This window comes from Triturus cristatus, chromosome 3_2 (assembly GCF_964204655.1).
Source record: "Triturus cristatus chromosome 3_2, aTriCri1.1, whole genome shotgun sequence".
NCBI lineage: Eukaryota > Metazoa > Chordata > Amphibia > Caudata > Salamandridae > Triturus > Triturus cristatus.
In genome coordinates this window covers 1102862900-1102877650 of record NC_140584.1, presented here as the reverse complement: position 1 = coordinate 1102877650, position 14751 = coordinate 1102862900, and the positions used below count along the sequence as shown (strand labels likewise).

Here is a 14751-nt window from a genome sequence, read left to right as displayed (position 1 = left end):
GGCAAAAAGTTTGGAGGACTAACTCCCGAGGGTTTCAGATCTTACAGAGAGCATCTAAACTGTGTGCGACATTGGTCATTTATTTTCTGCATAATGCATTGCCACAAGTCTGGACACTTGACCCGAGAGCATTTATGGCAGGTTGTGGAAAAAGTGTACGTTTGGACCCTTATTTCGAAAGTGTGGTGCTGTAAGAAACATCCTCAGAATTTACCCTTTGAACTATGCCTCCATTCCTTAATGTACTGCAGTAACTATCTTCTGCTACAAGATGTCTGCAAGTGGGTTGAACTCCATGCCAAAGTACTATGTATGTTGTGGGCATGTCTACAAGGGAGAGGACATATCTGTGCAGTACTGAGAAGACTATTAACAGTGAGCACAAAAGAGCACTTTGAAGGACTAAAGTGGTGCCAAAGTGGTAATTTAATCACCAATAGGATACCACCTTGCCACATTCTCTTCACCTCACCTATCCAATGCCAGAATATACCCAACTCCAGCTGACGGGACATGCAATAGAACCGCTGTGCAGCACTCTCTGTTTTATAAGTCAGAAAGACAATTAAATCTTAGTTCTGATCACTGAGTGGATTTGGTAGTCCACAGTATTCCCATTCAAATACAAATTTCTCAAGGTGGTATTTTCTTTTCTCATTAACAGAAATAATTTTTAGAACTCCCAAAGTTTGTTGTTTCCATTGATGATTTATTATTTGCTGTACAACAAACAGACTGGCGTCGTGGATAGACAGGGCAACCTCCGTTTCGGTGAGGACGCTTATCGGGGACTCTTTTGTGGCGCCGTGCGTTTATATTACATTTAACATGGGTGTTTGAACCTAACGTCACGCGTCAAAGAATTCAGCAACAGATTTACTATTTCTTCAGTACAAACCGACTTGTATTTGTATTTTATTGGAAAGTACTCACCGAGATGAAAATTGATGCATCAGGATAGCTGTATCCAAAGGCCAGGGAGGCCCTACAGTACAAGAATATTTATCGCCTTGAAAAAGTCTTGAAATTAAGATGAAACACGTGTCGGCTGATGTTTGCTGAGTTTCACCAATAATAAATCATCAATGGAAACAACAAACTTTGGGAGTTCTAAAAATGATTTCTGTTAATGAGAAAAGAAAATTCCACCTTGAGATATTTGTATGTGAACGGGAATACTGTGGACTACCAAATCCACTCAGTGATCAGATCTAAGATTTAATTGTCTTTCTGACTTATGAAATAGAGGTTGCTGCACAATGGTTCAATTGTATGTTATGTTTGTAGCACATTAATTCGTTAATGTGTAAATAGCACCTTCAGGGAGTAAGGGGCTGAGCCTATATAGCACCTCGTTGGATTCTAGATTTTCTTCACAATTTTTTTTTCAACTATGTATTATTGTTTATGAATGTGCGGTTAACTCTCTCTTGGGAGCCACTACTACCAACCAGGTGAATTCATTCCAGCTGACTGAAGTTAGGTTTGCTACAATATTTGTGAAAAACAGTGCTACCACGCACAAGGGGGAGAGAGCAGTGCAGAGCCATGTTTACCAAGGGGCATATTTACGAGCCCCTTTTGCCTCTGGAGTGTCACTTTTTGAGACGCTCCTGTGGTGCAAATTCCAAAATCCTATCTATGAGGCCAGGCAAAGCCACTCAGTGTGGCTTTGAATGGCCTCATAGATATGGAGTAAGGCAAGGCAGTGCACATCTCTGCCTTGCCATACTCTGACCTCAGGAGGTGTTCCATGGGCATTGCAGTGGTTTTTCCCATGTAACACCCATGGACTTTGACAATTGCCCTGATTTACGAGAGCATGTAAACCTGGGGAAGGACCAAACCCATATGCCTCCTGAGGTGAGGCATAACGAGGAGAAATAACTTTATTTCTCCTCGATTTTTCCTCTTTCTATGTGTGCTGCTTTTTGCAGCACACATAGAACGAGGAACATGCCTCTTAGGATTGTTTCTGTGCAGGAAGGTGCCCATCCTGCAGAAAAACAATCCTGCATACAACACAGGCACCCTTGCACAATGGTGCAATAGGGCCTGCGTTTGCACTAGGCTTCCGAAACGGCGCCAGCACAAGGGGAAAGGACAGGAATGCACTGTATTGCATAAATATGGTGCATTCCTGTCCTTTTACTTTGGCGTGGGACAGCGCAGCAAACTGACTTACTGTGCTGCCCTATGCCAAATTACCATAAACGAGGGCCTAAATATTTACTAACCAATCATCTGCGCTGGCATATAAGCAGGCTGCCTAGCATCACGTCCACACATTTTCAAACTAGTGTAAAAGTGTGCATATAATGTCTAAAGTATGCAAAAAAGGTATGGATGGAATGCTACTATTAATCTCGGCCACTGGTGATTACTTGTGCCGCATCCCAAGCCATCACTTGGCAGTTCAGGCTTGAGTGTTTCCGTGAAGAGCAGGGTCAAGACTGGGCACATGGCTGGGTCCAAACTGAGGTGCAAGGTGAGCAAAGAATGATGGGTTGGGATGCTACCCGAGCGTTTGCCAGTAGTTAGACAAATTTCAAGCATTCTTCCCTTCACCTTTTGTGTGTGTATGATGTAGGCTTTGTACTGGAAGTATACCCTTCTAGTAGATAATCATATGCCAATTTTAAAAAAGTTTCACACATTGGTTGTGTGCTTTACAGTGCAGCACACCTGGCACGTTTGAACGTTTTGGAGAAAGAAATATATTTTCCAAGTTTTTGCCTGCCTCAAGGAGATGGTTTTGTTTTTACACAAAAACCGGTCTGTGAAGTTCAGTTGATAGTGCTTATTGGGATGTTACATGAGTGGTGCTTGGGGGTTAACAACGGAAACAGTCATAGGGGCATATTTTCAAGCCCCTATTGCCACCAGAACGTCACTTTTTTTGAAGTTGTGTTGAGGATACAGGCTTTGCCTTATTTATCAGGCAGTGTTAAGCCACTTAACATGGCTTAATGCGGCCTTGTAAATAAGGCACCCTTTCACGCTATATTTTTAGCGTGAAAGGAGTGGACAATGGCTGTTTTTATGGGCGGTCCACAGCCCTGTGTTCCAGAAGTGGCGGAGCGCAGCTTTAAGCCAAGAAGGCTAATGCCACACCCCCTTCACTTCTTTATAAATATGCTCCATAGTTTTTTACGCAAAGTGGGGCAAAAAAACTCAAAGCACAATGTGCACTGACTAAAACTCAATACCCTTTCAAGACTTTGTTGTTTTGCGCGAATGCAACGTCTTGATATATGAGCTGAACTGAACTTCAGAGAGGACAACACAACCTTTTTCGAATACATTAATCAGCATAATTTAGGGTAATGAAGGGTAGCAGCAGCTTCTTAGGCTTGTTGTAGCACTGGCACTGCTGCTATTACCCTTGGCATTTGGCATCAGGTGTCATGATGGCAGTGACAGCAACAGAAAGTAAACATGGCCACAAGGTCCCTGATTGCTTGCTTTCGTTTCCACTCCTTGCTATTACCCCGGACTATCAGAGGCTTTTAAGGGGCTTAGGGTTACACAAATATTTAACCCTGTGATGTCATCAGGGGGGTCAAATGGTGATTGATGTAACTTCTGCTACCCCAGGTCTATTTTGAAATAACATTCATGAACCTATAGGGTTACAGTCAACAAATTGAAATGCTAAATCGCTCTTGCACAGTTTGCACTTTACAACTGGAAATGGGATTGCTTTTTTAAAATTTGGCCACTCAGCATGTTTTAATGTTGTTAAAGAACTTGATGAATTGAATCTACATTAACTGTTGTTTGTTCTGTTTCCTTGATCCTCACTTCCATTTGGAGCTCACCACTTATTTCGGTGGGAGATTGACGCCATTTTGGGAGGCTCTCTTGTTGTTCTTGGTTAGCTGCTCTCCTATTTAATCCTGGCCGTCCGCGCCCAACCAGGGGCAAGCTACTATGCTGGAAAGTATTCCTGCTCTTCTAATGAACTCAGAGAGCTTCCCTTGGTCAGCCTCCCTATTAGCCCCCTGACATTAATTAGTCTAAAAAAGCTAGGACTTCCCACATCTGGTCGTTCCACTCTTTTTAACTAGTGTAGCAGAGACCAATTCAATAACAGCAAACCTTTGTATTGTATAATTGTATAACTACGCCAGTGACCACTCGATTGGATGGTTCCCTTTCGTCCCAGGAAAACCTCGATTCTAACATACGCTTATCTACGCTTAATAACTGTTCACATTGCATCTTACCTGCACTCCTTGACTCCACTTTTAAACCGTACTGCTCCCCGGTCCACCACGGGATTTCCCGATTGTTGTGGAGGGAGTAATCGGCAACTATCTAGCACTTCCGGGCAGGAGGCGGGGGGAGGCGGTGACTCACGGTTAGCAGCCCAGCTGCTCAAAACAATTTAAACCCATGCCAAACGCTTCATGCAGCAGACGCGCGCTTGTAGTAAGACCTTTCTTATTGCTTTTAACTTGCCACAGCGGCCTTCAATTTTAATTCAGTTAACCTATTTTATCTACGCCTAATAACTGTTCTCATTGCATTTTACCTGCACTCCTTGACCCCACTTTTAAACCGCGCTGCTCCCCGGTCCACCACGGAATTTCCCAATTGTTGTGGAGGGAGTAATCGGCTACTATCCAGCACTTCCGGGCAGGAGGCGGTGGAGGCGGTGACTCACGGTTAGCAGCCCAGCTGCTCAAAACTATTTAAACCCATGCCAGACGCTTCGCGCAGCAGACGCGCCGGTGGCATGCCAAAGGCAAGCCTGTCTGCGCCTGTCCGCGACTAGCCGGGGCCAGGGGCCACAACCCCTGCATGAGCACCTACAGCCACTAACTCGTATACCCCCCAATACCTCCTGAGTCTTAGAGGAGAGGAAACTGGTAACTGTAATCGTCTACACACTATGACTCCTATGGAAGACCAAACCAGCTGTCATCGTTACGCAATTAAGTTTTGTCCGTCTCCCGAAGTCCTAATCCAATCTAAAAGGAATTCCACTCTAAAGGTGCTGCTCCTGAACTGCAGATCATTTCACAAACATGCAATTGAAATAACCATGCTAATAGAGGAGGAACGCACTGACGTTTTCTTCCTGACAGAAACTTGGCTCAGCAATGAGTCCAATCCAGTCCTCACGCAATCCCTCCCCCAGGGCTATCCCATACAGCTACATGGCAAATAAAGACAAACAAAATCACAGATACCACCATGGAAAGAGTTGGGCATTTCCCTTTTTAGGACAAAATCCCTCACTCACCAAAAGGTGACATGCTTCATCATAGGGACTCTCCTCTCAAAGGAAATACCTAGTTCCTTTGAGGGCTACAACCCTCTCATTGAGAGGGGAGCTCAGGGATGTTTTGTAACAACGAGGAAAAACAAAATCTTCATATGAAGAGCAATAAGATTGTTAAAGAGTGAGGGTGCAGCGCAAAAAAGTGAAAACAGTGAAACTAAAACTAGCTAGGAGGTGTCGATACTGAATTTATTCTAAGACACCAACTGCCAGGATTAAAACCAGAGCACCAGCGGTATGGATTTGTAACTGCTAAGGCGAAAAAGAAAGTTGGTTGGGATTTTGTCCTAAAAAGGGAAATGCCCAACTTTTTCCATGGTGGTATCTGTGATTTTGTTTGTCTTTATTTGCCATGTAGTTGTGAACACATTCTTTAGTAGTAAATAGTGTAGACCCAGGGATTTCGTACTGTTATGTATGTGTAGTTTGGGGAATAAATCCCGGGTGGTCTTTAAAATTTCCCTCAGGACCCTCTTGTTTTCAATCGGTGTTTGTTTGCGAGACTATCTCATACAGCGCCTGGATCGTAGGAATGGCAGGGGGGGGCATAGCAATTATCTTGAAAGACCTGTTTAAATGTCGCATAACCACAGACCCGTTACCGGACTGTGAGAGCCTCTTCTTTTCCATAGGTTTCTCACCCACCTTTACCTTTTCAGGACTATTAATATACCGACCACCAGGGGCAGTTGGCCAATTCCTCACGGCCATCCCGGAAACTGTTGCCAACCTAGCTAGCTCCCCTTCCAACTTCTCTGTGTTAGGCGATCTCAACCTGCACTTAGACAATCCTTTGGATTCAACGGGCGTCTGAGGCGATTGGGAATTTGTCGGCGCTTCAGTTAAATCAGATGGTATCAGGACCAACTCACATCAAGGGGCACCTTCTCGATCCCATTTTCAGTAACTGTGAGAAACTCCCAGTAGGAACACCTTCTCCGCTACCTTGGTCTGACCATTTCATGATCTCCTTATCATTGAACATTACAGGTCCCATCCCCTCCTCCAATGCAGCCTTGAGCAAAGAATGCAACTGGGCTAAGCTCCCCATAGAATAATGGGAAATAGCACTAGAAGCCACTGGGCCAGCTAGCGATCCGAACCCCATCTCGGCCAATAATAACTTTAATACCTGGATCAAAAGCTTGCTAGAGGATGTCCTTCCTAAAAGAGTCGCCCACAAAATTGGTAGGCCTAGGCTTACTTCATGGTCACCCCGAAGTTACGGGAACTAAAACGAATTTGTAAAAGGTTGGAGAGAAAGTGGAGAAAGGACTACTCAGAATGCAGTAAATTAAAGTACAGGGAGGCAATTAAAACCTATCAAGCCGAAATTAAAGCTGCACAAGCATCATTTTATGCGGAAAAAATCAACTTGCATCTAATTCCCCCAATCAAAATTGCCAAAACCCTGTTAAAACTACCCCCGCAACAAACAGCCACGGACGGTGCCCTCGCCCCCGTTGTAACAACATGGCTGAGTTTTTCCACCAGAAAATACAAAATATTTACGTATCCTTCCCTCACACTGATAGTCACAAAACTTCCGTGCCCATCACCGCCCCAGCCTCTCATACTCAAGCAGCCCTGGAAAAAAATCCCCCTATTGGACCCTATATCATTAGAAGCCATTATGACTCGTGTAAAATCAGGTTCCCCCAGGGATCCCGCACCGCCCCATGCACTGACCCTGGTTACTAAAAAAATCCTTCCTGCAATCCTTGATTTGGTCAATGCCTCCATCACCACTGGTGTGGTCCCCCCAGCTTGGAAATGTGCAATGGTGAAGGCACTTCTAAAAAAGCCTAATCTTGATCAAGATAACTTGGGGAATTATCGTCCCATCTCTCTTCTCCCTTTGCTCAGCGAGATTCTGGAGAGGCACGTTAATACCACTCTTGTAGAGTTTCTTGAAACTAACAATCTACTTCACTCTTCTCAGACAGGCTTCCGTCCCCAGCACGGAACGGAGACCGCCCTTCTAGCAGTAACAGAGGAATCCAGGAGGATTTTGGATCAGGGTGGTACGGCAGCCTTCATCCTCCTGGACCTCAGTGCTGCATTCGACACCGTCAACTATGATACACTGATCCTTAGGCTTAGGGATCTGGGCGTGACAGGTGGTGTCATCACATGGATGCCGTCCTTCCGAGAAGATCGTTCCTTTCAGGTCTTTGAAGGCGATGTTATCTCCAAACGTATGTCCCTCAGTTGTGGTGTGTATTAGGGATCATCCCTGGGCCCCACAGTGTTTAACATTTATATGCATCCACAGGCAGAAATAGCCCGTCCATTTGGCATAAAAATCGTAACTTATGCCGATGACACACAGCTCGTAGTGGCCTTAAACCACCCGGAAAAGTCATTGGGCCGCTTTGGAAAGTGTCTAGAGGAGGTAGCCAAATGGATGGAGCTTTCCTGCTTAAACGTAATGGGGACAAGACCGAGCTCATGTTTCTCGGCAACTCGCCAGTTTTCAAACCTGACCTGCTCTGGCCCAAATGTCTTGGCCCCGCTCCAGAACCCAAAAACCAGATTAAAAGCCTGGACATCTGGTTGGACCCCTCTCTCAGTTTTGAGCATCAGGCGACAAAACTATCAGCCATCTGCTACGGCCTACTAAGGATGCTTTGCAAGATACTTCCTCTCCTCCCATTCCAGGCAAGAAGAGTTATGATCCAGGCTCTTCTACTCCCTCGCCTGGACTACGGGAATGCCCTCTACCTAGGAGCCCCCAACTCACAATCTCCACAGCTCCAGATTCTCCAAAACTGCGCAGCTCGTCTGCTTCGCCAATTCCCTTATCGGCAATCTGCTAAACCTGCACTAAGAAGCCTTCACTAGCTACCTGTCAGGGAGATAATCCAGTTCAAGGCCATGTGCATCACACGCAAGGCCTTCTGGGGGAAGAGGCCAACAATTAGTCGTTTCATGATTGCCCCATACCAGCCGAGCAGAATTCTCCGTTCCACGTCCCTCTCTCTCGCCACACTCCCAAAAATAAAACGAGCTAGATGTGGCAGACACTCTTTTTCTTATAACTCTGCCAAACTATGGAACACACTCCCGCCTTACATACGTAAGGAATCCAACCTGCTGCCCTTCCGGAAACTCCTCAAAACATGGTTCTTCCAAAATCCCACTTAATCATGGTCTCTCTCTGTACGCATCCAACCCCAGCGCTGGGATGCCTTAGGGTAGCCATCGTGCTCTATAAATGCTTTTTGCTTTCATTTCCTTTTTCACTTCATATGAAACATAGTAACTTCCTTAAAGTTTGATGCAGAAAAGCCCAATTTGTCATCTTTAATAACAAGTTTTACACATGACATCCCACTGCCTGACCTTCTGAAATGGGGGAACTCCCTCCCCTTAAAACATCAGCAAAATGTGTGGGCATCATTGACAGTGAGCTCACCTTGAAACCTCAGATTGGTTTGGTGATTTCAACCTGCTTCCTGACTCGTAGGAAAATCAAAAAGATTTCGAGATACCTCACTAATGATGCCTTCATCTTGGTGGTTATGCCTCTAATTACATCTTGGCTTGATTACGCCAATTCCTTATATCTCTGCCTTCATAGAAGCCAATTACGTAGGTTGCAGATTGTGCAAAACCAGGCAGCCAGATTTATTTTTAAACAACCTAGAACTGCCATATCATTCCTTTGTTGAGAGATCCTCACTGGCTTACATTGGAACAAAGGATAACTTTCAAAGTCTGTTGCATCATCTTCAATGCTTTTGGGGATAAGAGCCCTCAAGTTCTATAAACTAGAATTGTGAAATGCTCCCCAGCTGGGAAGCTATGCTTCTTCTCCTCCAATCTTTTGAATATTTCAAAATTCAACAGGAAAATGATGGGCGGTGTTAGGTTTATTGTATAAACTCCTACAAATTGGAACTCCCTTCCTTTAACGGTACGCCTCCAGTCTGATTGCTTGAAATTTAGGAAAGAACTTAAGACGCAGCTGTTTAGGCAAGCCTATTAGTCTCCATTCCTAAACAATGTGCATTGGCTTTGTTTGGTTTCCATACTGCTTCCAAGCGCTAAGAAACTGTTTGGTGAAGTGCGCTTTACATGTGTATTTTAAAATTACATAACACAACATGAATAACACACCCCAATACTTCCCTTTGCCTAACACCAATTATCCAGAATTTTATTCCAAGGTGATTTTTCCTGTTTTAAGAACGTTTTTACGGGGCTGAATTTCTTCTGTACACTGAAGACACTTGAGTAGTAAGCATTCCTTCAGCTTGACCACAGTGGTGTCCATTATTGATAAAAGCAACATGGCAAGCTAAGAGGGACTGGGAGGAAGATTCTGAAGTTACCAGCAGTGGGTGAGTGGAGCCTGCATCAAAAGTCCAAAGTAAGCAACTACTTTTGGTGGAAGGATAACCAGGTCTTCATAGAGCCAACTGAGGACAGTGCTGCAATCATGAGAGGCACTGGTCTTTGAGGAAATGGCCAAAAAATCTCTAGATCTCAGAAAGATGAAAGGATAAGTCTAGCATGCCTTCCAGACGGGCTCCACCTACTCTGCTTCAGGGCAACTTTTCAGACTTTCAGGCAGGTCCTGTGGACACAGCACTGTCCATTATAATAAATAATTTGCAGATTGGCGTGCTTTTTATAGCGCTATTATAATGCCGCATAACAACAAGTACCTCCCACATGTTAATGTTTAATAAAATCATAGTTTATTTTTCAAAGAAACTGTTCAGTGCACCTTTCTTGGTCATGCCTACCAGATAGCGCAAGCTGTCTGGTTGCGAAACATCTATTGTAAGCTTACGGTGGTCTTGAAGCTCTCCCATTGATTACTGTTGGTTGACTTCATTGTCACTCTCATTTGCTTGCTTGCAATGGCTTCTTTTCTTGTGTTTGTCGCCGGTTTCTTGTCTATCTTACCATCACCAAGAATCCTTTCAGGTTGCCAGGATCTTTTTATCTGTTAAATAGTGTAGGTGGGGAGGAAATTCAATTCTTAGCACATAATCAACAGAATCAAATCTCAGTTCCAAAGGACCACTGACTCCGAATCTAAATTTTTTAGGATTTTATTACAACCAAGATTAACTGCACATACAAACACCTCAATACCAGGTCAAGGAAATAAATGGGCACTAATACAAAAGATAACGTACGCAGGAGTCTCATTCGACTCAGAATAAGAATAATCATCAATTCCAATAACATCAAAAATGCGATAAGTAGTCCAGTCTCTACATTAGAAGTCATTAGCATAAAAGAAAAAAAACAGTTAGTCTATCCCTACTCTATCTCTAAGGTGACATCCCTATTTAGCATTTTCCCTCCCAGGCAAGAGAGTAGAAAGGTGTCAGAATTGAAGACTTCCTTAGAAACACACTCACTTAGTCAGAGCTCGCTCTAAGATGCTCCTAGCTTCCCATCTAAATCTTAACTACTCAACCCTTGGGGCACTGTCCCTAATACAAAATCCCAAAAACATAGACCACGCCCTTCGGCACACCTCTTCAGCCAGGTCTTCTTCCAGTACTTTTCCAGTGAAACTTGTATCCCATCCAACGACGGTTAGCGTGACCTTGAGTCCCAGACACCATCTTCTGCTGAAAATATCATCCCTAAATTCCGGTGCACTCCCATATTGGCTTCTCGTACCATTCTAACTCCTAAAACAAAGACCTAGTCTCTCTAACGAGCTAAGTGTCCTTGCACATGCAACAGAAACATGAGAACAAGAAACTTTTCACTTCTCTAACATTTTCCATCATCCTGAAACCCAAAGCCTTTACCAAGGGAAATCATTTTTGGCCTACAACATTTAGCTAACATAAAAAATGAACAGGCCTTTCTCTTTAAACGTATATGCGATCAGGCCTTTACACTGTTAAACACACAATTTCTATAATCATTCCATAAGCATTAATTTCATTACACTTTATACATGAATAAGCAAATTACATGTGCAAACTTTAAAATGGGGCACGTTTAACCTAATGCACTACAGTACATGGAACTAATCATTAGGCATTGACTAAAAATACATTTGCAGTGAACTACGACATTACTCTTCATGGAATGCATGGTTACATTTCTAATCACACTTATGTTAAACAGATTCTAGTGATACATTTCTATGTCACACCTAAATACTACTTCGATTAATATGTGGGTGCGGACTAACAGTGAATATAATGCACCCCTACAAATTTTAGAGTAACGTGGCGCTCTAGCAGCCTCTTTATGGTCCCTTACAATCCCTTTGTTTGGCTCACTTGTGTCCTTCCACTGATCATATTTAAGGAGTTTCTTTTTTTTATGCAGCAGTGCTGCTACTCTCCTCGAAATAGCTCCCCCCATTCGCCATACTAAGTCGCTCTCCATACTAAATAGCTTGTCTGTAAAAGCACAGCAACAGGGATATTTGTGCCGGGGTATGGATGGAAAGCAGACTGTAAGGACTGTTTTTGTTTTGTCTCAAGCATTCCACATATTGCATTAAAGCACATCCTTTGACACACAAAGGCTTCGGCGGCTCAGTGGCAAGGGCCACCTGCTGCACTCACTCACTCACTCACTCACTCACTCACCTAGTGTCCTGGAGGCCAATAAACCTGCTCCCTGGGCTGGTGCAGAGAATTAAATGGCTGAATCTTGTGGAAAGGAAAATAGGCCATGGGAAGCATTTCCCTTTACATTCTGACGCTTCCTTCTTCTTTTCATGTTGTTTTTTAGTTTTTTGAGAGTTTCCAGATGAAAGGTCTTTGAGATATCAGAAAACAAGTGTTTGATGCTCCTCTAGTAATTTGAAATGTTATTTTTCTTTTACTTTTTTTAAATAGTGTTTAAAAACATTTTCAACGCCAACAGTTTGGCAATTGCATTCTGAAGGCGAGATATATGGGCTTTGTGAATGCTGGTTTTGTATTTTGACTACTCATTGGTGGTGGTAAACTTGAATTACTTTAAATTAACCACTCTTTCAGTAAACAACTTTATAGCTGGGTCTTTAGCATCACACAGGTTGCTGAACGGTAATTTTGGAACGTGAGTTGCTATCGAAATTGAGGTCATCCTAACATTTGTTGAGCTTAGTGCTAGGGTGAAGGTCACTTACATCTGGACCACATCTAGGATGGTCTGACTGAGTGCTGCCAAGAAGACCACAAAAGAAGAGACCCAATGGGAGATTCTTGCCCTCCCCCACACACGTATGCTAGAATGTGAGGTAAAGAATTGTCAAGTTGAGCGCATGTGGCAATAATAAAACTGAGCCGTGAATCAGAGTTTTTAGAGAGTAGCACAGCCATTGAATTGCTGAGCGTAAGTGAGCCAATCAGATTCCGCATAATGTAGTCCATAGCTACAGGTATAGGCCGAGAGTGGACTTTTTAAAGAAGAAGGGGTGGTGACAGAGCTAATAAATCTATATGCTAACTGCATTACTGAACTCGGAGCTAGTTAATAATTCCTTATGTTGACAAAAACAATTGCCTGGGTCTGTATATTGACTTACATGGTGCATGGCAGGCTGGCTTCCGGGAGCCTTTTGGCACCTAAATGGAATTTTACAGAAATTCTGTTGTCTGTGAAGTGTTGGTTAACTATTTTTGGAAACAATGCCCCCATTTTGATACCTCATCAGACCCGCCGGTTGGCAAGTGCTCCTCGCGAAGAATGGTTTTGATCAAACTGACTCTTACTAAAACATTGTAGTGATATTGAACAAGATTAGACCAACTACAAACACAGACATGGGACCTATTCACAGAACGGTATTCAAGAGTCACCTATCTGGTCATCACAGGTTTATCCTCATGAGTTTGAGTGATTTCTGGCTTTATGGAGGCCCACAAGAGGAAGTTTTGCAGAAACGTGCATAGACGCCATGGGGCAGATTTACAAGCCCCTTGCGCCTCATTTACGCTGCCGTTGCGTCACTTTTGTGACGCAGTGGCGGTGCAAAGCATGCGCCATGTTGCGGGGTACTTACAACGTGACGCATCTGGGAGATGCGTCACGTTGTAAAGCCCTGCGCCACATGTAGGCGTTCCTGCGCAGGGGGGGCGTTCCGGCGCAGGAACGCCTCCTAAAAGTGGCTGAGTGAAATCTACAAGATTTCACTCAGTCACTTTTAGACCCATGCTGCGTCAAAACTCTGCGCCTGCCTGAAGCAGGCATAAGGATTGACGCAGCATTAAGGAGATAGGGCCCCCCAGAGCATTGCTGGAGCTGCGTCAACTCCAGCAATGCGCCACTTTTACGGCACAGATGCGTCACGCATCTGTGCCGTTTTTGCCCCATGGTGCGCCGCATTGTAAATGCGGCGCATCCATGGTGGCGGAGCTGTGGCGCACAATAACTGGCGCATCCCTGCTGATATGCAGGGATGCGCCAGTTTTTGTTTTTGTAAATATGCCCCAATATTTTTCTCCACTGAGAAAATATTTCCAGGTACAGAAATGTGAACTCGCTCCACCCATATTAAATATAGATAAAACCTCTGAATGCAAATGAGGTAGAAAAGGTTTGGAAATGGTTTGTGTATACACACATACTTATATTGTTGATTTTTCCTCCCTTCACTGTGGCCACTCATGACCACGCCGCTGCCCTTTTCCTTAATTGCAAATCAACATTTCTTTTTTTGCTCACAACTCTACCTCTGTTTTCTTGCAGGCAACAAGCCGAATTTGCGCATACTTTGCTACTGCACTGTTGGATACAGATCGTCTTTAATGGCACAACGTCTGAATAGGATGTATCAGGAGGATGAAGGCCAAATCCAGGAGACCCCAATGAAAGTGTTCAATTTGGAGGGTGGATTGGTGAAATGGGCCAATGAGGGACGAGCCATGCTGGATAATCATGGAAACATCACTCGGCTCGTACATCCCTTTGATTCCACCTGGAGTAGTCTTCTGGAGCCTGAGCTTAGGGCTCAAGTCTAGTTCACACTTTCTCCAGAGAATCCCTCTTCATCTGCTACTACTCTGTGTGATTTTAGGCAGGTTGTTTACTTCATTGAACCAAGGATTACTGAACTGTAACACTATAAAAAGGATAATGCATTGATTCACTCGTTGAATAATCAATATTGTTTTAATACAAAACATTTATTGTTGTTATGTAAAACTCCTAGTCAAATGTGCTTAAAGACCGTAAGTCATTGTCTACAAAGAGTCTACTGAATTGAAAGTGTGTTTATGACTGTCCACGCTTTAGTAGTGCCGCATTCATTCAAACGGACTAACCTAGAAAGCTGAAAAACTTTGTGGCCCAGATTTACAAAAAGTTTTCGTTACTTTTTTCACATAACCTGGCACAACGTCTTCTGCTGAGATTTACAAACCAACGCAAATAACTATTTGCGTTGGTTTGTAACTCAAAGTATTGCAAGGCAGCACAGTGCTCTGCCTTGACTATCTTTGCATCGTGGGGGCATTCCATGGGTGCTGATTGGGTGTTCT

General features: G+C 43.8%; 1 protein-coding gene across 1 annotated transcript in view; it reads left to right on the top strand.

Annotated features, from left to right (window-relative positions):
* LOC146859211 (uncharacterized) overlaps positions 1–14461 on the top strand; it is a 123178-nt gene extending 108717 nt beyond the window's left edge. Inside the window, exon 3 of the mRNA XM_085649895.1 lies at positions 13961–14461. Coding sequence (XP_085506021.1) covers positions 13961–14232 — 272 coding nt within the window. The 3' untranslated portion in view covers positions 14233–14461. The remainder of the gene's footprint in view (positions 1–13960) is intronic.
* Positions 14462–14751: the final 290 nt, after the last annotated feature.